We start from the raw sequence: 21,032 nt of genomic DNA, 5'->3' as shown, positions 1-21,032 counted from the left end.
ATTACAAATCCCAAGGATCCCTGTAAAGAGGGAATACTATCAAAACAGTTTAAATATACAGTGTAGATAGGAAGAGGAGGCAGAAAGAGAGTGAAGGAGGAGAAAAGGGAAGAAAGGACAGAGAAAACAGCAGTGTGGTGGAGAAGCAGAAGGAGATAGTCTGCAGCTCAACAAAGGGTGCTTGAGCTGCAGACTGTCCACACAAGGACAGGCAACGAAGGACTATAGAACAGGGATAAGCAATTGTTGGTGGTGCAGCAACGAGGGATGGGCAAACCCATCAGGGTCTGGGTCATGTGCCGCTTGTCAAGCCCCACCAGCCATCCACTCTGCTCCATTTATGCCTGTAATCTTGTGTAAATGACCCCTTTACAGCCGCCATTTGTGCAGATGGACATTTACGAACAAGGACAAGCCACCATTTTTCCGCAAAATGGTGGCTTGGCGAAGAAGCGGACAGCCGCGCACTTGCCCAGCTCAGTGCGCACTAAGCCAGGCAAGTGGGGGAATTTCTGGACTGCTGTCTGGGGGGCTGAGCTGGCAATTTCTCACCCGGCTTTGAGCCTCAGCCCGCAACATCCCTATCAGCAACAGTAACCCTGCTCTTCAGAGCGAACTGTGGCTTGAAATCGGAGTTGAACATATTTGGTTCATAGTTCTGTTACTTGTTTTCTTAATGTTATTATTCACCAAACTTCCTTATGTAAATGTAAATATTGTTAAATATTGATTTGTTTGCCTCTGCAGTGATTGCAATTTGCCCTCCTCAACATCACATTTGGCATTTCATATTCATGTGGTTTGAATTTTCACTCATAGTTAATGGTGTAATGCTGACAGAATAAAGCATGAGTAAATCGGATAACTTCAGGCATAATTCACTGTGAAGTTCTTCTTTGCAATCCCCACTGAGATGAATGGAAGTGCTCTTGTGTAGTTCTCATTCATTTCAATAGGCGTGCGTAGGATCACTTCCCACTGGATCAGTTCCTGTAATCGGCTTAAGTCATTTGTGATTTAGACCTATATTAATTTTATTACACATGTAATTGGTTGGGAAGATTAATATCGTCACCTAACTGGACATTGACATACATGTCCAAGTGTACACAGAGCCCTTCTCCTTTTCATTTGCCCCATTCACAGGAATGCACGCACGTATTTGCGCTTTCTGCTGCGGTTAATAGACAGATGTCGGTGTCAGAGGATAGGGATGGGAAAGAAATTCATTCAGTTCACATTTTGAATTTACTTATTTTTTCATTTTTAACCAGTGGGTGAACCAAAAGTCAATTATTCTTCAAAGTTTGCACTTCCCTGAATTGTTTGAGGAGTGCACCACTTAAAAATGTGTACAAAAATGCATAGATTGATGAAAGCTGCACACAAAACATGAATGTATTACTGAAAATATCATTAAAGTGCATTATATTAAGAAAATTGCTTGCAAAAAAGGAAAATTAGGCAAAACTGCATACAAAAATGTGTGTAGTAGCAGAAGCGCTCACAAAAATGCCTAGAAATTTTCTTTTTTAAAAAATTCGTATTTTGGGACAAACCAAAAGATTGGAAAATGAGAAAAAGATGTACATTGAAGCTCCTGAATCCAGAAAGGGTAGGGTGATATAGAATGACTTTATTTTTTCTGCTTAGCTGAAAAGAATCATTGCTATGAATTTACTAAAGAGGTATAAAAGAACATCCCACCTTTAGAGAGAGAGAGAAAAGGAATGAGGGAAATACATTTCTAAGATATGGTTTGCTATGTTATTCCTAAACTGAATAATATAACATTTGTGCCAATTGATAATCAGGCAGTGGAAGCTAAGGTATCAGACAATCAAACACAAAAAGGCAATGACTTTATCTCCTGAATTCTACGAGCAGCACCATGTGCTTCCCATTTACAGTTTATGTTATTTTAAGAACCTCTCAATGAAATGACATTAAGTTGTAATGCTCCACAGAGTATGCTACATTCTTTTATGTGGGGGGGAAAATCCACCCTTCATAGCAAATTGAAATAGAGTGCCAGGAGCCATTGTCAATTGCTGAAATCTGAATTTTAAATACTAGCCAATTATTTATATTTGCATTTGCAGGACCAAAGGGAGAGGACTTATTCAACGGTGAAAACGAGGGCCACCTCTGCTTCGGTGAATAATCTGAAACCAGGAACTGTATATGTTTTCCAGATTCGTGCATTTACTGCTGCTGGCTATGGAAATTATAGCCCTAGACTAGATGTTGCTACACTAGAGGAAGCCACAGGTAAATTTTACTTCTATCTTACGGCAGTTAATATTAACAGTGGAAATGAAAACATACTATAGCGAGGCATATCTTGGTAAGGAGGCTCAGAAAGGTGCTTGGGGAGACCCCTGGGTGAATTTGTATGCGTCTCATTTACGTGTGCATCTTAATTCTTGGATGACTCTTCTCTTTCTAGATAGGGCAACAGTGACAGTTGTGAGCTTCACATTCAGATCAGATGACAATGGAGGAAAGGGGAGTAGGTGGGATAATTGGCACCTTTTCAGATCTTTTTGTTTCTTTAATGTGCCTCTCTCATAACCTTTAAAGCACGTTCTGGCTCTTGCTTCTCGTCCTCTTTGATATATTTGCACCTACAGAATAATAAGATTGATTGAGCCATTTCTTACATCCTAGTTGGGGTGATTACAGCTGCTTTATTGGCATCAGTGAAACCAGTGGTCCCTAGTCATTTTTTCCTCTTCCTTAAGAGGGAAAGACCAGCACTCAGTAGTAGAGCACATGCTTTGCAATCGCAAGATTCCTGCTTTGAATCTCTGGCATCTGCAGTAAACAGGAGTTCTGCTTGAGACCTTGGACAACTGCTGCTACTCCAGGTAGACAATACCGAGCTAGATGGACCAGTGTTCTGAGCAGTATGAAAGCCAAACTAATCAATTATTTCTGAGTAAACATCAGTAAACAGGCTGCATATCAACATTTATAGAATCTTCCATAGCAACAGAGTTCAATGAAACTTACTCCAAAGTTATGTATGCTTCATATTGCAACCATTGAGTAGACAAAATCATAAAATAGTTCCTTAATCCTCTTCAGTTTAAGGACAATTTATCACAATATCTAGTATAACTATATTTGGCTTCTAAATTTTACTAGTATTGGGCAATGCTGGTAATGTTAACAGTTGACACTGAGTGCAAATTTGACACTTTTACATGATACTTTTGTTCATGTGTGAACATTGCTAATGTAGGAGCAGAAAAATCTATTTTCAAATGAAGTGTACATTCTAGGCAATGCAGGTTTAAAACTACTTTAAGTATCATGAGTGACAAAAAGTCTAAGCATGTGCAGACATCAAGACACAGAAAGGCAATCTGTGGAACAGGGAAATCAATAAAGAGCGGACACAGATGTTAGAAATTTAGAATTAAAACAGACTACAACTTGTCAATTAAACAAGAATGGCATGTATTAAGCAGGTTTAAAAATAAGACCAGTGTGAAGGAGGGATAATACACCCTAAACTGCATTCTCTAGGGAAAGTGGCCTAACATGCCAGCTACATTGTTCCCCTTGCTGCTCAACGGCTCAAGCCTGAGCCACCTAGTGAGTTGGTAGTCCTCTTTTTCAGCAGTGATGGATAGGTGACTAGTTGGGTGAGACAGAAACCCCTCTCCAGAACCTTCCAGCTTTGAGTATTTTTCTGTTGCTGCCCATTTTCTACATAGGTATGAAATTCCTGGACACCTTCCCAAGCTCCCTGACATTGGGACTTTTTCCACGTGCACACTGGTCTACCTGCCCAAGTTGTGACATGTATAAGAATTAAATATAACTTCTTGGCCTAAATTGAACCAGATGTACAATATGTCTTCTAAGAAGGGACACCCCAGGGAAGGTAAAAACAAAAAACAAAACATACCCACCCAATGGCCAATCAAGGTCAATATATTCTCAAACTGGGGAGAGGTAACGAGCTGGGTGCCACAGGGCTCAGTCCTGGGCCCAGTGCTCTTCAACATTTTCATTAATGACTTGGATGAGGAGGGGCAGGGAATGTTTATTAGATTTGCAGATGACTCAAAATTGGGCAGGATAGCTAATACTCTGGAAGATAGAAACAAAATTCAAAGTGATCTTGATTGACTGGAGCGCTGGGCAGAAAACAACAGAATGAACCTTAATAGGGAAAAATACCAAGTTCTGCACCTAGGAAAAAGAAACCAAAGGCACACTTACAAGATGGGGGATACTTGGCTCAACAGTACTACAAGCGAGAAGGATCTTGGCATTGTTGTCGATCACAAGCTGAATATGAGCCAACAATGTGATATGGCTGCAAAAAAGGCAAATGCTGTTTTGGGCTGCATTAATAGAAGTATCACTTCCAAAGCATGTGAAGTTCTTCTAGTCCCCCTCTACTCAGCACTGGTTAGGCCTCATCTTGAGTACTGTGTCCAGTTCTGGGCACCAGAGCATGCAGACAAACTGGAGAGGGTTCAGAGGAGGGCAACGAAGATGATCAGGGGACTGGAAACAAAGCCCTTTGAGGAAAGACTGAAAGAACTGGGCATGTTCCGCCTTGAGAAGAGAAGACTGAGGGGAGATATGATAGCGCTCTTCAAGTACTTGAAAGGCTGTAACAGAGGAAGGCCAGCATCTCTTCTCAATCATCCCAGAGTGCAGGACACGGAATAATGGGCTCAAGTTACAGGAAGCCAGATTCCAGCTGAACATCAGGACAAACTACCTGACTGTAGAGCAATAAGACAATGGAACCAATTACCTAGGGAGCCGGTGGGCTCTCCCACACTGGAGACATTCAAGATTAGGCTGGACAGCCATGTGGCTTGGTACATTGACTGTATACAAGTCCATTTGTGGATTTTTTACTAATGTAGTTGGGAACCCGGGAATCGGTATACCCTTCAAACTCTGTAGTGCAAGCAATATATTGCATTTAATTCCATCACACACTGACATACTTAGCAGAGAAGCACTAGCAGCGCCAACAACCTCGGGGTAAGCCACCGAGAAGACTCTCCCTCACCACAAAGTTGGAGGAAGGAGGGAGCCCGCTCCCATATCCCGCTATCCCAGTCACTAGAAGGGCTTCCAGCTTCCCTCCTGCTGGAGGAGTGGATGGATGGGTGGAGACATCAATCATGTTACAGGATCAGGGCAGGGGAGGGGCAGTGAAGCCCCTTCTGTCCTTATTGTTCCGTGCAACTCGGCCCAGCCATGAAAAGATATAATGCGGAGGGACGCACTATGAGAGATGCCTGCATACAGGGCCAGTGTAAATCCCGGAAAGGATCTGGAAGCAAAAGGACTGGTTTGTAGTGGGATAAAATGCCAGGTGTGAAGAGAGCCCTTGTCTGGAGGCTTTTATTTTAACATTCTTCTTGTTAAATCAATTATTGTAATGCTTCATGTGGTTTTTCATCTGACATCGATGACATTGCTCATTGCTTCTAGGCCCAGAACCTTGGCTATCTTAGCATAGTAAATAATGTACAGATAATGTAGATATTCAAGCATAGCGTTTGGATCTTATTTCTATAACTCCATTAGGTTCCATACTTTTCAAAAGTGAAAAAAAAAACAGAGTAAAAAAGCAAAACTACTCTATTCAGGATGTTTTTAAATGTTGCTAACATGTAGGTTAGAAAAAGACTTACACACATTTTGTTCCACTGTCTTCCAGGACTTCCTAGTTTTCTAGGATCCTCTTGAGTTTACCTAATCTACTGTAGTTGCTAATGGGAACAGAATGTAAGCAATAGCAAAAGTTACCTGTTATCTTTTTTAAAAAAAAGATAACCATATTATCCTTTTTTGAGAAAAAGAGATAAAAATAATTATGAAATTCTTGTACACAGAGGGTCTTTTTTTAGCAAGCTGAAGAATTGGGAAGTAATGAATAACTACTTAAAAAAAGAAAGAAAATGTAAACTGGCAGTGTAATTCTCTGTGTGTCACTCAGAAATAAACCCCATTGAATTAAATGGGGCTTACTTCCAGGTAAGTGTATTGCAGCTTTAATGTGTATCTGTTTGCCCATGTAAATACTTTTACTATTTGCAAGGCTTATGCCAGGATTGCTACCTTTTCCCCATCAGAGTGTATGTGTGCCTTTAATAGCTGCAGCAGCTGGCAAAAAGGCACAGTTTCCTGACATGAAGGTACAGTGGTGGCAAAGTTGCACATGTTGCATATGTGTGCTTGTCATACAGTAGCTAGGTACAGAACCTTTGTCAGGATAAAGCAGCAAATCTGTTTCTTGCTTATATTGATGTTTAATGTGTACTCTATTCTGAATTTTAGGTTAGAAAAAGTAGAACCTTTGTACCAGGTGTGGGCAACTTATGGTCTTCCAGATTGTTTGGCCAACAACAACTCCCATCAGCCCTTGTGAGAAAAGCCAGTGGTGAGGGATCATGGGACTTGTAGGCTAAAACATCTGGAGGGCCACCCTGGGTGCTGTATATCCAACCGTTTCAAAGTTTTTACAAGCTTCTGTTTAAGAATTGTATTTTGAAATTGGTCTTTAACATTTCTCTAATTTTCTTATCTTTTTCCCTGCTGGCAGCCACTGCTGTCTCCAGTGAACAGAATCCTGTAATAATCATAGCTGTGGTAGCTGTGGCAGGCACTATCATTCTGGTCTTCATGGTTTTTGGCTTCATCATCGGACGAAGGTACTGTTTTCAAGCATTAAGACAGTTCTGTTAGGCAGAACTTAGAAAAACACATTGAGTATTAATTACTAGGTAATAATTTATGTGGACTGCATAATCTTTAGAGATCCTTGCTTCCCCATGTATAGACTGCTATTAGTGTTTGGGAGGAGTTTGCATTGAAAACCGCAGTATTGGCTTTTTGACTCTGAACAATGTTTGATTAAAAGCTTCTAGTTTTTGATTATATTATATTAATTTGTTATATTTCTAATCCGTCCAATAACTAATGTTCTCCATGCAGATTACAAACAGTTAAAAACTAAAACCAAATACAATATAAACATTTAAAGAATAAAGTACAAGAATAAAAGAATAAAATAAAATATAATGCAAAACAACACCGGAATCAGTAAAACAGCCATAAAAATATAGAACAAATAGCCATATTCTTCGTTTTTATCGATAGCAATATTACTAAAATACGACATGGATATTCAGGGAACCTATGCCAGCAGAGCCACTGATTATTTAAACTGTTCCGTTGACTCCATCATAATATTTACGACAAAGGCCAGGATCCAAAGGAGCATGTCCAGTATTGTGCCAGTGCATCAGGGCTTTTATGACTGACATCCTGGTAGAGTCCCTCATGCCCCTCCCCAAAGAGACTCCTAAGAGTCTGAGGACTCTGTATAGGCATAACTTACAATGTGGGACATACTTTATGTGTGTGGGTGGGTGGGGGGAGATTAATTCCCTGTGAGCTCATGGAATACTTTCTGCTCATTGGTTGGAAGTAGACTAACACAAAAGTGGTCACTGAAATGCGCTGCTCTCTGCCCACACAGGCACACACTCCTGAGAGATTCTCTTTCGCCATTAGTGTACGGACTGTAATCATGGTGAATTAAAACTTAACAGGAATGTAGGCTTATAACTCCTCTTATATCCATTTCATGTTTATAATAGTAGAGCTTTTACATTCATTCATATATATATATATATATATACACACACACACACACACACACACACACATACATACACACACACACACGTATATATATATATATATATTAAAAAATGCAAAGTATTTTCATTTTTGGTAAAACTGACCGTTCTTGTTTCTTTCTCTCTTTTTTGCAGGCACTGTGGTTATAGCAAAGCTGATCAAGAAGGAGATGAAGAACTTTACTTTCATTGTAAGTGTTTTGCTGTTATTTCCCCAAGGAATTTCCAGACCAATTATAATGCATTGGGACTGGCAGTAATAGAATAGAGACAATACTAAAACAACATTCTTGGAGAGGAACAACTATAATAAATTTTAAATGCTGTGTAAACAGCAAGTGTGAAGTACAAACTGTAAAAGAAGTATGACCTCTTCCGAAAGGACACAGAATAAAATCAACATTGTTCACACCACAGATTTTATTGCTGTACATTTGTGTGATGTATGGTTGTTTCCAATCTCAATTTTCTTTTGGTTGTTTTTGAATAAGTGTTTCACAATATCTTAATGGTCCCCCATAAGACATTGTGATTGATAGTTGTTGGCCCAATCACAATTTGATTTTTTTAAATCAATCAATCAATCAATCAATCAACAAGTCTCTGGCTATGAAAGTTCCTCAGTCCTGAGGGTTTCTCAGTCACCTCAAGGCTTAAGACAATTCCATAAAATAAAAAAAAGCACCTTGACTTTCATAATTTGTTTCAGACTAGCCAACATGATATTTATAAAACTTAGAATATCTGATATAGAAAATCATTCAGTCAATCAATCAACGTTTTACTGAAGGCTTGAGTATTTATTTATTTATTTATCTATTTATTTTTCATTTCTATACCGCCCAATAGCCGAAGCTCTCTGGGCGGTTCACAAAAATTAATCACCATCCAGATGATTAATGATCAGATTTTCGAGTTTCATCGACCAGATTTTTTTAGTTGATAAAAACAGCATTATAGTATATAAAAAGTAATATTTGTGAACATATTTAAGAAAGATAACATAAATAATTTACAGACTGAATGAGATCCTTGAGTAGTTACTCATGCATTTATCTATCGCATTGAGTCTCATTCAAATGTAACTGTGCACAGAACTTGTTATTCAGTACATGGGACACATTTAGATACATGTAACTCAACAGAAGAGGTGTGAATGTAAATATGTGCAGGATGACAGGTACTAAAATCAATGAGAAAACTCTTACTGATGTGTACATCTTTGTACTGCATGACAATCCAGAAATAGTTGTGTGGAACATCAGACTTGTACTCCAGGTGCTCTGTTCAGTGAACACAGCTCTGCCAGCACTGATCAGCTGTAGAGGAGGCAAAGGGGATGGGCTGCCCCAATCCAGTACCTCCTTCACCCTAAAGTTGATACTACTGATAGTGTCAATCATCTTTCAGCAGAAGTATCTCGAATGCATCTGTATGTGCTTAGTAAGAGTTCCCTGTCCCATCACTGTCTTTTAGATGTGCAGGATCAGATACCAAATAATACTCTGCATGTAAAAACCTGTTTTTGCACACAGATCACCTTGGCTTGATAACAGTAATTGGCTCAGTTCTGGAAACAGTTCTGAAATCAGTATATGTTATTGAATGAAGGGTGTGTGTTTTTTCATTTAAAAATAAACTTAAATATTGTGGACAATAATCCCTTAATACATGCCATAGCTACAAACATACCTTCATTTTCTTTTAGCTTTTTTTTGTTGGTCTCAGCAGGTCCCACAGCATTTTCTGAAGTTAATCATTGCAAATGCCTTTCACAAGGATTTCAGTTTAAATCAATTCAAATCTACTCTTTAAATGCGGTTAATTAATTAACCGATTGAGTATTACACATTATTCAAAAAAAGCTTGGTGAATATTTAACGTGGTAAAAATTTCCATTGTGCGTCCAAAGAAGAATGTGTCCACTAGTGAAAATAAATTGATCTAATCATTATGAGAAGTACCCAATACTGGTGTTTACTCCCGCTGGTTCCATTGCACTTTCAGGACCACCGCTTGCACAACAAAATCTAGCACCTCCGACACTAATCCCAGAAACTAGTAGAAATGCTCATTTCTAGAACAGGACAGGTCAGCTGAGCTTCCTTCTGTTAATCGTTCCCTTACGATTGCTGCAGGATCTCCTGAGTTCCTGTTGTTCTGTTGATGGGTCCTGCTAGCACACAGACAGCATTATCTACTGCCCTGGGAGTTTAATCCAGCTTCTTTCTACCAGCGGGAACATTCCCTGACTGGAGTTCCATGCGGAACGCTCCTACCAGCAGAAAAGGGGGAAAGCCAATCTTCATCTACTCCCCCTTCTCTCTGCAGCTCCCAGTATCATCTCCCCCACTATTCTGGAGGATTCCTCAGTTCTCCAGAGCAGGGGGGGGGCATAGGGGACTTAGTGGGAGGGGGAAATTGATGACGATCTCTGCTTCCTCCATTCCGCTAGTGGAAGTCCTCCACTGGATCAGAAGCCTCCTATGATTTGAAGATCTGGTGACTTAAAAGTTTCAACTGGAGATCCTTATATTGCTTTGAATTTCACTACAGACAGTCCCATGACATTCATGAGTGGTCTTTCATGGGGTGTAGTAGAAACAGGGGACCTGAAAAGTGGGTTCACTGAAGTTCATTCACTACCGTTTTGATTTCCACTCCTCCCTTACTTATAGTTAGTGGTAAGAAAGTTTTACTGTAAAGTTCATAATAATTCACTTATGACCTGGGTGTCATGAATCAAAGCTTTTCATTGTTGCTCACTGAACAAAATGACTGAATCATCCAATGAAATGTAGTGCATCTGAGAATCTGATTGACTGATAATACCAGTGTCAGGTTTCATACAATGCCATATCCCAACATAACAGGAAAGCCATTCAATACACTCAAGGGAAAGTTCTCATGAGGCTAAATACAGCCTTCTTGATGTAGGGTGGTATCCAATTGGTGACCCTGACAGTGACAGAAGCCATCCTGTCACTGAAGGGCTCTCTTCCGTGCTCCAGCCACCCTGCTTTTGTGGCTAGACAGCTGATTTTGGCTGTCTAGCAGGGGGGTTCAGAGCAGGAGGGGGGCTTCATGGTGCATAGGAAGCTGCATAAAGCAGCTTCTGCCCCCTTTTCACCCTCTCCATGTCCCATGCGCGGAGCCTGGCGAGAACTACGCCACCTACAAGGTGGCAGGAACGGGGAGCACAGTTCCTGGCAACCGCAGTCAGAACACTGGCTCTGACCTCGGTTCCCATAAACCACAATATCTTACGGCCCTCCTAACCATGTCTAGTGGCCCATAGGCTTGCTCTCTAAGTAGCATAAAAGTACTAGCCATGGAAGTTTTATTCTAGTGGTTCCTCAGTGTTTAGTATTGAGTAATATTATTCAGAGACTCGGTTCAATGTCAAGTCAAGAGTTATGATTGACCTTTCTTACTCTCAGAAATAAAAGCAGCCTGGGTTCATCCATTTTCCCTGAGTTTAAACATGCCAGTACTTAAATCACTGGGTGGAATCCAGTTAGTTTCCTTCATTGATAGAAGGCCAATGGAATGGTGAGGGTGATGACTTTCAGCAGTTGCTTTCCTCCATGCAGCCTCTGCACTACCACCACCACCACCTCTAAAACTATGCTCTGGAGGATTGGTGTACATCTAGAGAAGATGCCGGGGAGGGGGGGAGGATTGGAGGGGGAAAGAGAATTGCTGAGAGTCATGCCCCTCCCTGTTCCACTGACAGAAGCCTTCGATCCATGGAGGAAACTACTTGGATTCTATCCATTCCATTCAAGTACAGATTGAAAGCATTCCAGGTTTAGTCTAGCCTTGCAGAACAAATAGAAAATTGTAATGGGAATCAGGATTATCACATTATGAATGTTGCTTGTTTTAAAAATAAAGCAGTTGCAAATATCCCACTATAGAAATGGAGCTGCTCTGAGGGAGTGAGAGCTTTTGTAACATTACAAAACTAACTAACTTTGTAACTAACTCATTTTAGTTATAGCGAGAATCTTCACATCTTTGAAATACCTTTAAAGTTCTTTTAAACATTCCCTGCCGGGTAATGTCTGAGAAGGAAATGAAATTAATTGTTTTTCCTTTTACATGTGTCTATAGGGAAAGGGAAAGTGCTAGCTGAAGAATGCCTTTCCCCAGCATGCACTATTTTTAGATGATATGTTTCAGGGAAAATGTAAATAGGTTAACAGCCTAGCCTTAATAGTCAGAAACTGAAATTGAAAATAACATTTCATTCCTTCATTGTATTCCTTTCAAGAAATCTAGTTATCCAATATCGAGGGAAGTTTAAAATCTGTCAGAAAAGATTACCTACCATGAAACCTACCAAAAAGTCTTATGATTTTTCCTTTTTATCACACTATTTTTTCAGAACCTTTAGATAGAAAGCAAAGTATTTAATCTGATATGATCATTGTTTCCAGGGAGAAATTAAACACCATGCTGTAGTCACCAGCCATTTCCAATTTTGCATCCTTTTGTTCCTGTGATATCAAGGCAGTTGACTTATATGCTAAAATATTAGACTGGATTTTCACAGTAACCTGAAACAGCAGCCTTTTAACTAGCTCCCAGAGCAATGTCCAGTCTTCCCTTTCAATTGCCCTCAACTTTCAATAACCCCAAGTGCTACATTTTTAAAGGTATAAACACACTGTAAGAGTTTAGTCAACCAATTCCAATTTACATTTTGTTTCCTCCTACCATTTTCTTTTAACAATGTCTTTGAATCTGAGGCAGCATTACTTCATGTTAGCATGCCAAGAAAGCTTTGGCCTGTCAAAATGTTTTATGACAGCTTGAATAAAGTACCATCAGAGACTCATTTGAGATTCACAAGGTTACCTCCAATCCAGGCCCCTTATCACAAGCACAAGAAGATGGCTCATTCTCCATCTGCTTGCTTGGAAGCACAATATAGAGGTTAAGCTATTGTTTTCTCTTCTGGTTCTGGACGTAAATAAAAAATGAGCACTTATCAGCTCCAGAAGCTGAGCCATTATCATTATGATTAGCACCAGACCTATTGAAAGTGCAGTGCAGCAAAATTGACCTCTGGGGAAGATCTGTATGCCCATTCAGCTCAGAGTATGACCTCCATATCACTAGCATTGCTTTCCCATAGCATTATTTTGACAAAACACAGTTGCTGCAGTTGTAATGCATGTAATACCTGCTTAACATGTTGTACATGACTATTTCATTAAGAGCTTTCTGGAAAGTGATGGAATCTGTCTCTCAGAACAGCTTCTTATTTGTCCTGAGCCTTGGTGATCTGGTCAGTGTGTTGTCTAGGGGCATTTCTACACCAGCCTAAAATCCTTCATTTAAAACAGGGCTTTCTGCTTCTGTTTTAAATGCAGGATCACAACTGCCTCCTTTCCTTTTACACGCGCTCCCCTTCCCCTCCCCTTCCCCCCATAGCTGAGTCTTCCATGATCTTTCATTGATCTCGCTCCTCTTCTTGCCGCTTTAACTCTTTTGATGGAGGAAACTGAAGCAGAAAACAATGGTGTAATTTGATATCTCATTATCTGCGATCTATTTAAAAACGGAGCAAAGGGCATTTAGTGCAGAAGATGCCCTGGAGGGTCACGGCAGGGTCACTGCATCATGTAAAGAGCCCACAAATGTCCATGAAGGAGCGATGTCAATTGCAGGATAAAAGCCCAGTGTGAAGGAGCCTTAGGACAGAACATTCCTTTTAGCACTGTTTCTCACATTCTATTTTTGTCCCCAAAATACAATAGTACTTGGAAGTAAGCAGTTTATGAAGAAACAACGTACACCCCCCCCCCTTCCCTAGATACATTTATGGCAATCCAACTTCTGATCAGACTAATGTGTACATCTGGTAAGGTTAGGAGAATTCCATTCAGAACTTGCCAAATTCACACTTCCCAGATCAATATATGAACCAGAATGCAGTTAGCTTTCAGTATTTGTACTTCTCAGAATGAGAAGTAAATCTGAAATGAGGTAAATCTCTGAACAAAAATGCATAAAAAGATGTGTATAGTAGGAAAAAGTGCATACAAAAAGTGGTACATTGGGGGGAAATACACACACAAATAAGCATATATTAGTGGGAAAATGCACAAAACAACATTATATTAATAAAATGTGCTTAAATATGGCCAAGTTGTATATATTAGACAAAAAAATAAGATGAACATTTTTAGGAAATGAACAAAAATTTAGGAAAATGCACACAAACATGGATAGTAATTTTTATGCAGACTTTTTAAAAAAGGACAAGACAGAACGAACTTAAGATGGGAAAAATGAAAAACTGAGAGAAACCGAAATTAACAGATTTGTCCATGCCTAAATTCTGGGGTTTGACAGATGGGGAGGCTTGCATCGATTCCCTGCAGTAGTGGTTTGCACATTTCCCTATTCATCAGTACACTCACAGTTTCAGAAGATATGACTGATATGTGGCTCAAGTCAATAATAAAGCAAGACAGAGACATTCCAAAGCCCAATACATTGCTGAAGGTCTTACTTGTCAGAGACAAATACAGACTATTTGTCAGAAAAAATACCATCTCCTTAATACTCACATCCTGTTTAGAGTACATGAATATATGTATGTTTTTTTGGTGCTTAGTTTCTTGGATATTCAGAAAGCTGATGAAGTACAGATACTCAAACAAGGGTATGGTTAGAAACAGTGGTCCCATTGAGGCAGAGCTATGAACAACATAAGGTAGCAATCAGCAACTGTAACTTCCAGGGCCAAATCAGTACCATCAGCTGGCCCTCCTAGTTGCCAGCCTAGAAGAAATGGAAGTGCAGAGTGAGTGGTTACTATGACAGCAGATCTTGCTCACAATCTAACCTGAGAAAGGAAGAAGCTGGGACCTTCATTATTTATTCCTCATCAAACTGGTCATCCTATAAACTGATTCCAGACTATGAAAGCAAGGAAATGTGTCCTGAGAAATACCAGATTGCCTTATTCAACTGGGGTGCTTCCAGATGAGTCTTTTATTATGCAATTGCCCTGTCTCATTCATGGAATTCTACATGAGGTCCAGACAACAACATCTTCCATTTGTAATCCTCCAGGGATTTTCCCACCCTGCTTCTTTCATCCTTTTTCTTACCACAGAAAAACTGTTAAGGAGGGAATTAGAAATAGCTTCACAGTGTCTTTTGATTGGTAACACTAGGAGCCATCCATTTGGAAGCACTCCTGGTTTGGTGGGGGCTTTACTGATCTAGGGAGCATTCTGCATAGTGAAGTTCCGGGGCTGGCTGCACAGTAAGTGCTTTGCTTCATCACAGTCATGCTTTCTTACATCATTACAGTTAAATTTCCAGGCACCAAAACCTACATTGACCCTGAAACCTACGAGGATCCAAATAGAGCTGTCCATCAATTCGCCAAGGAGTTAGATGCCTCCTGTATTAAAATAGAGCGTGTGATTGGTGCAGGTAAGCTGGCTGTGGCTTCCTTATACAATTCTTCCATTTAGCCAGGATCGAAACTCATACATCATGATGACAGGCAAATAATTATATCTTGCGCATGAAGCTTTTTGCCTGTACCAGCATGGTTAGAAGCAATGAATCTTCACTTGCTCATAAATGTTAAATAAATAAACAAACAAACAACCCAGTGGTCCCAAACATGTGTGTGTCTATTTCCACTTAGGAAGATTAAAAAGTTACTGCACTTTACAAATGTAAATAGTTTTATTCCTTCTTACACATGGTTAAGAGAAGGAAGTGTGTTTGAGTTCAAATCCTGAACTCAATACAGTTGTGTAAATATTTCTGTTAAACTCCAATGGCAGGCTTACTTATGTGTATGCGTAAAGGATCAACCCGCAAAGTTAGATCAGGTTTGTTATAACTAAGAGTTGTTTTTATAGAGCAAGCGTTTTGTAGGGACTATTTTTGTGCCATTTTAACGTATTTCATTGCTACAAGAAGTCCTTGTCTTGGCATTTGTGAGTGATGGTAATTGTACCGTCATTACATTGCTTTTCTTCCTTTTTCCACATACTTAGGCAGTGGGGTTTGTGCTCTGGAAACCTGTTTCCATTTGTTTGCTTTAATAAGATACATGACATTTTTATTACACTAGTTCATGTAGTGAAATTAAGTATCCATGGGCAAGAAAAATATCAAATACCTGTGGCTCCTGGAGGAAACATTCTGTGATTTCCTGTTGTTTTATGCTGTGCTTTTAGAGTCCTATTTTTCTTTAAATCATCCTTACAACAGTGTGACAAGTGCTGTAAAGTATGCACAACGGTTCTTAATTTTTTTTAAAAAAAGGTGGAAATCACTACAGTAAGAAGCAAATATAAACACATACATATCAATCCAATGCATGTTTACATGGAAATAATTTCTAGTCAGTTCAATGTAAGGATGGACGAAAGTCCCTTACCTGGTCCCGCAGCTTGCTTCGCAGTGGGGGGGAGGCGCTTCGGTTCTCCCCCCGAAGCTCTTGGCGTGGGGGAAGCGCCCCATCCCTCGCTGCCAAAATTCAGGCCGGGGGGGGGAGCGCCCCATCTCCCCGGCCACGAAATAAAAAAAGTAAAGTAAAAAAAACAACAACAACACGTGATAGGCTACGTAACGATTTACGTAGCCTATCACGGCTAGATTTTCAAAGTCAGCCATGATAGGCTACGTAAATCTTTACGTAGCCTATCACGGGTGACTTTGAAAGAAAAAAAAAGTGCGTACGCAAATGGCGTCGCCCGTGGCTTTGAAAATCTAGCCGTGATAGGCTACGTAAATCGTTACATAGCCTATCATGTGTTTTTTTTTTTTTACTTTACTTTGTAATGGCGGTGGCAGCAGCCGGTCGGAAGACCGGCCGCCGCCGAAACGCCGCCGGGACCCGCCGCCGAGAGGGACATTCGAAGGAGGTAAATCCCATCCCGGGGGGGGGCGGGGGGTGGAGAATTTCACCACCAATTTCGGGGGGCCGAATCCAGAGATTCGTGGAGAAATTCTCTGCCATCCCTAGTTCAATGGGGCTTATTCCCAAATCAGTGACCTGGTTCACATGTCACACTAAGCCATGGTGGGTTGTTATTGTGGGTGGTTGCAGGGTGGCTTAGCATAGGGAAGGTGGAGAATTCCGCTACGAACTCCACTGAATTCCGCTACGAACTCCCGGAATCGATGGCAGAACGGCACATTTACCTCCACCTCCCCGCAGACGACTCTTCAGCCGGATCCTCTGGATCTAGATTTCCAGCAATACAGCCGCCATGCCGTATCGCTGGCTGAAGGGGACTGACTGCGGACGCCAATAACGTCCAGGACACCATTTGCGGCCATAAAGGCCTTAGTTTAAGGTAAATGCAGCCGTAAATGGCTGCATTTATCTTAAACTAAGGCCTTTACGGCCGCAAATTACGACGCCATTTGCGTCCGTGCTTTTCATTCATGGGATATACTATGCAAATATTTGCATAGCCTATCCCGTAAAACAGGGACGCAAATGGCATCCTGGATGCCGTTTGCGGCCCTGTTTTTTTCATGTGATAGGCTATGCAAATATTTGCATAGCCTATCGCATGAATGAAAAGCATGGCCGCAAATGGCGTCCAGGATGCCATTTGCGGCCATAAAGGCCTTAGTTTAAGCTAAATGCAGCCATTTACGGCTGCATTTACCTTAACCTAAGGCCTTTATGGCCGCAAATGGCGTCCTGGACGTTATTGGCGTCCGCAGTCAGTCCCCTTCAGCCAGCGATACGGCATGGCGGCTGTATCGCTGGCGCTTCGGAGCTGGCTGGCTGGGGGAGGAACGGATTGCCTCCCCCCTGCGGGCGGATTCCCCATGGACCGGAAGGTAGGGAATCCACCTATCCCTAGCTTAGCATGATGTTTGAACCCAGAGCAGTTTTCCTGTCATGGGTTATTTTTCACAAATAAACCACGCTGGGGACTCATGGCTTGTAGTGGGATTCTTTAGAATGGCTTGTTCTCGGGGTGACTTGTGATCTCTGAACCTGGCAGGATATTTTTATTGTTGGTTGTCAGGAATGGCTAGAGAGCCACCCAACAAGAGCAGCAAACCCCCTGTCGCTCTTTGCAATCTTGCTAGTTCTGCCACCATTCTCCCTCATCCTTTCAGTTCCCTCTACCTCCGGGTGGATTTTTATTTTTATTTTTTTCATAGAAATCTTGAAGAAAGGACACCAGAGAGTGTCCCAAACATGTTCGCTTTTTTTTTTTTTTAACTGCAAGGAATTTTGCATAATTTCCCCCTCAGTTTTCTGCTCTGCCTTGAAATTTGCATCGTTTCCTCCTCTGTTTTACTGCTGTGCCATTAAATGTGCAAATTTTGAGCAATCCGCCTCATTCATCTGCCTTGAAATTTGCTTATCCTTACACAAGTCAGTCCAACTCTGCCTTGAAATTTGCATATGGTTAATGATCCCACTCACTGCTCTGTAGCCCTCATGTACATCTGACAGCTAGCAATGGAGACAGTGAAGGGAAGTGAGAAGCAAGATGGGAGAGCTGAAATTGGCTGGTGGCTGCGGGGAGAAGGAGCTTTAGGGGTGGGTGCTTCACAATGTGAAGTAACCTTTAAAAAAGGTGTTTGCTAGCAATGGAAGTGCCAACTGGAGGATGAAATTGACAAGGACATTGACATGAGGGGGATATGGCTGTGCTGGACTCAGTAGCGGACAGGCAGTCTTGCAATCCTGCGCGCTTGCGTAAGACCCCATATATATATATATATATATATATATATATATATATATAAAGAGAGAGAGAGAGAGACACACACACACACACACACACGTTTGCAAACACATTCCTGTGTACATAACAGCTCAGAAACCTAAATACCTTTGGCTATCTGGTGCCGGGGAGGGGGGGGAGTTTCCCTTGTGAGCCAGCAATCCCAATGGACCAATTACAGAAAGGGTGCTGATGTAGGGAACAGGGAAATGAGGATTTCTGCTGCAAATCTCCTGGCAGCACCCAGGAGGACTGAAAGGGACTGAGGGAGAAATAAGCCAGGGCAAGCTGCAAGCCACTGAGTAGGCAATGGTCTGTTGGGAGTAATAAATAAGCCACCCATCCACCTTGGCTTACTGTCAGGGTGGCTTAGCGTGGTGTGAGAACTCGCGCAATATGTATAGGATTGCAGCCTGAGAAAACATGAATGATGCACTTAACTAACACAAAATTTGGTGCACTACCTGATAAAGAATACTCTCTTAATGTATGGTCTGTCCATTGAAATTAGTGGAGTTACTTGATGCACCAGTCGAAATTTCAACAAGGATATCTGCCTACAGTGCCAGCATGCTAAAGCCACACTTTGAACTCCTCATCCTAAGTGCTTATGTGCAGGTGCAGCAAGTAAAAGAAGGCTCAGGATGTAAAAGATGCTAAGAATCTGAACCTTTAAGCCCTGGTACATACATTCAACAAAGGCCAGAGTATAATTAGGGATGGACAGGCTCACCTCCATCCTCACTGCTGAGCACTTGTTCAGTCTTTGTCGGCCGTCTGCCTCTGTTAGGTTCCCTGCATGAACTGCTGCACAGTCTGCAAGTGTCCAGTGGCCACCCGACCCCTCAGTGAGCCGCCATTTTGTGAAAAAAACGGTGGCTCGGTTTTTTCTATAAATGTAACGTTGCATAAATGGTGCCCATAAAGAGGCCATTTATGTAACATTACATTTACGGGAAAATCCAAGCTGCCATTTTTTTCGCAAAATGGTGGCTCGACAAGGGGGTGGGTGGCCACCGGGCACTTGTAGACCGTGCAGTGGCTCAGCAAGTGACCCAGTAAGTGTGGCAGCTCTGCGAATGAGGTCCAGGAGGCTGAGCGGGGGTAGGGGCTGGGGGTCCTCCAGACTCCACCACCCTCTCAGATTCCCACAACATCCCTAGCTATGATAGCATGTGGAGAAGTGAAACAAACACCTCCCTTTCACCATGCAGGTAAACCTCCCATGTGAGTTGGACTATCCATGGACACAGCAGACATAGAGGCCTTTTCCACTGTTGCTTTGCAGGACCGCAGCTGGGAAGGCTGAGACAAGGGTAACCAATGGAGGGTTCGTTTTTGCCCACAACCAGCAGTTTGACAGGGGAAGCTCTTCAAACCAGCCCCCTGTACAAAAAAATGCAAACATGTTTCTAGGGCTTTGAATGGGCTGCCCTTGAGAAAAGTTAGCAAATTTAAATTGCTTTGGAAATCAACCACAAGACTTCCCAATTTGGAGGAGCGGGGGGAATGGCTTGGATCATTTCTGAGCCAATCTGACATGAGCTTGCCCATCTGTAGTCAATAGTAAACGATACCTCCTTGGTAGGCGAAGATTACGTAAAATCCTCAAATCACAGCAAGCGCTCACTGGCTTACACCTTAGCTGAGAGCATAGGTGAGGGTGCAGGGCTAAAGCAGCTGGAGGCCGTATGGGGCAACAACCTTGAAGCTTCTCCAGGTGTTGGATGAATGCTGCCTTGTCTCGTGAAAACTGACCTAAATTCTAATTCAGCTGGGTTTTTCAGAACAGAATTAATTTTCCAATTGGTTTAATGACAATAAACTCGGAACAACATGGCAAACAGAAGGCAAATCTAGAAGTACCGGTGCCTTTGATGGTGCTGGTACTGGTCTTATTTATGGTACTGGGCTTATTTATGGTTCAGTTCAGGGATCATTTTTACCAAAGAAGATACAGAGTGAAGTGGCCCAGTTGCAGTGGGCTGAGAAAGGCAAAAAGAAATATCTGACACATTTCTACATCAAATATAAAAGTATAGAATATCTGTATAAGTGGCTGACAGACAAGTGCATCAAAATATTCCTCTGCTATTGTGGTGCAATCGGCTGTGGAGTAAAAGCTTTCAGTTCTTTGAAGGGTTGATGTGCATGTTTGATGAGGGCACCGTAATTTTCTTCTTTTTCTGCTGACATGTTCATGATACCACCTATTATGCACAGCCATTGCTATCTGTCTGCACCATTGTCTCTGTTAGGTGCATGCCTAAGGTTTTTATAGCTTTCCCAGTTTGATGCAGAATAGGTTAAAATGTGATCATTTTGGACCTGAGAATGCCAGAGTTAAGTACTTCAATATTCCTTTGATTTCAGTGGGCAATGCTAACAACGCACTTGCTTAAATATTTTCCATTGAAATCACTGGAACTTTTACAGTGCAATCCTTTCCATGTCTACTTGGAAGTAATTCCTATTGCGTATAATTAGAATCATTTGTATAAGATTGCAGCTGCAAGGTGCTTAACTTTAATTGGGTTATGCCAGGGGTAGCAAGTCAGATTGACCGTGAGGGCTGGATTGCCACAGAGGACAG

The 21,032-nt window shown here is 41.4% G+C and overlaps 1 protein-coding gene across 2 annotated transcripts in view; it reads left to right on the top strand.

Moving 5' to 3' along the window:
• EPHA7 (EPH receptor A7) overlaps positions 1–21,032 on the top strand; it is a 262,568-nt gene that overhangs the window by 217,473 nt on the left and 24,063 nt on the right. For both annotated transcript variants that reach the window (XM_084827132.1, XM_084827131.1), the window contains 4 exons: positions 2,103–2,271; positions 6,590–6,698; positions 7,827–7,882; positions 15,027–15,152. In XM_084827132.1, the coding sequence (XP_084683258.1) occupies positions 2,103–2,271; positions 6,590–6,698; positions 7,827–7,882; positions 15,027–15,152 (460 nt within the window). The remainder of the gene's footprint in view (positions 1–2,102; positions 2,272–6,589; positions 6,699–7,826; positions 7,883–15,026; positions 15,153–21,032) is intronic.

The sequence above is a fragment of the Heloderma suspectum genome, chromosome 1 (assembly GCF_057233095.1).
Source record: "Heloderma suspectum isolate Gila_16-S chromosome 1, 16-S_ref, whole genome shotgun sequence".
In the NCBI taxonomy this organism is placed as follows: Eukaryota; Metazoa; Chordata; class Lepidosauria; order Squamata; family Helodermatidae; genus Heloderma; species Heloderma suspectum.
The sequence above is the reverse complement of the archived record's forward strand: the minus strand, read 5'-3'. Positions and strand labels throughout refer to the sequence as shown.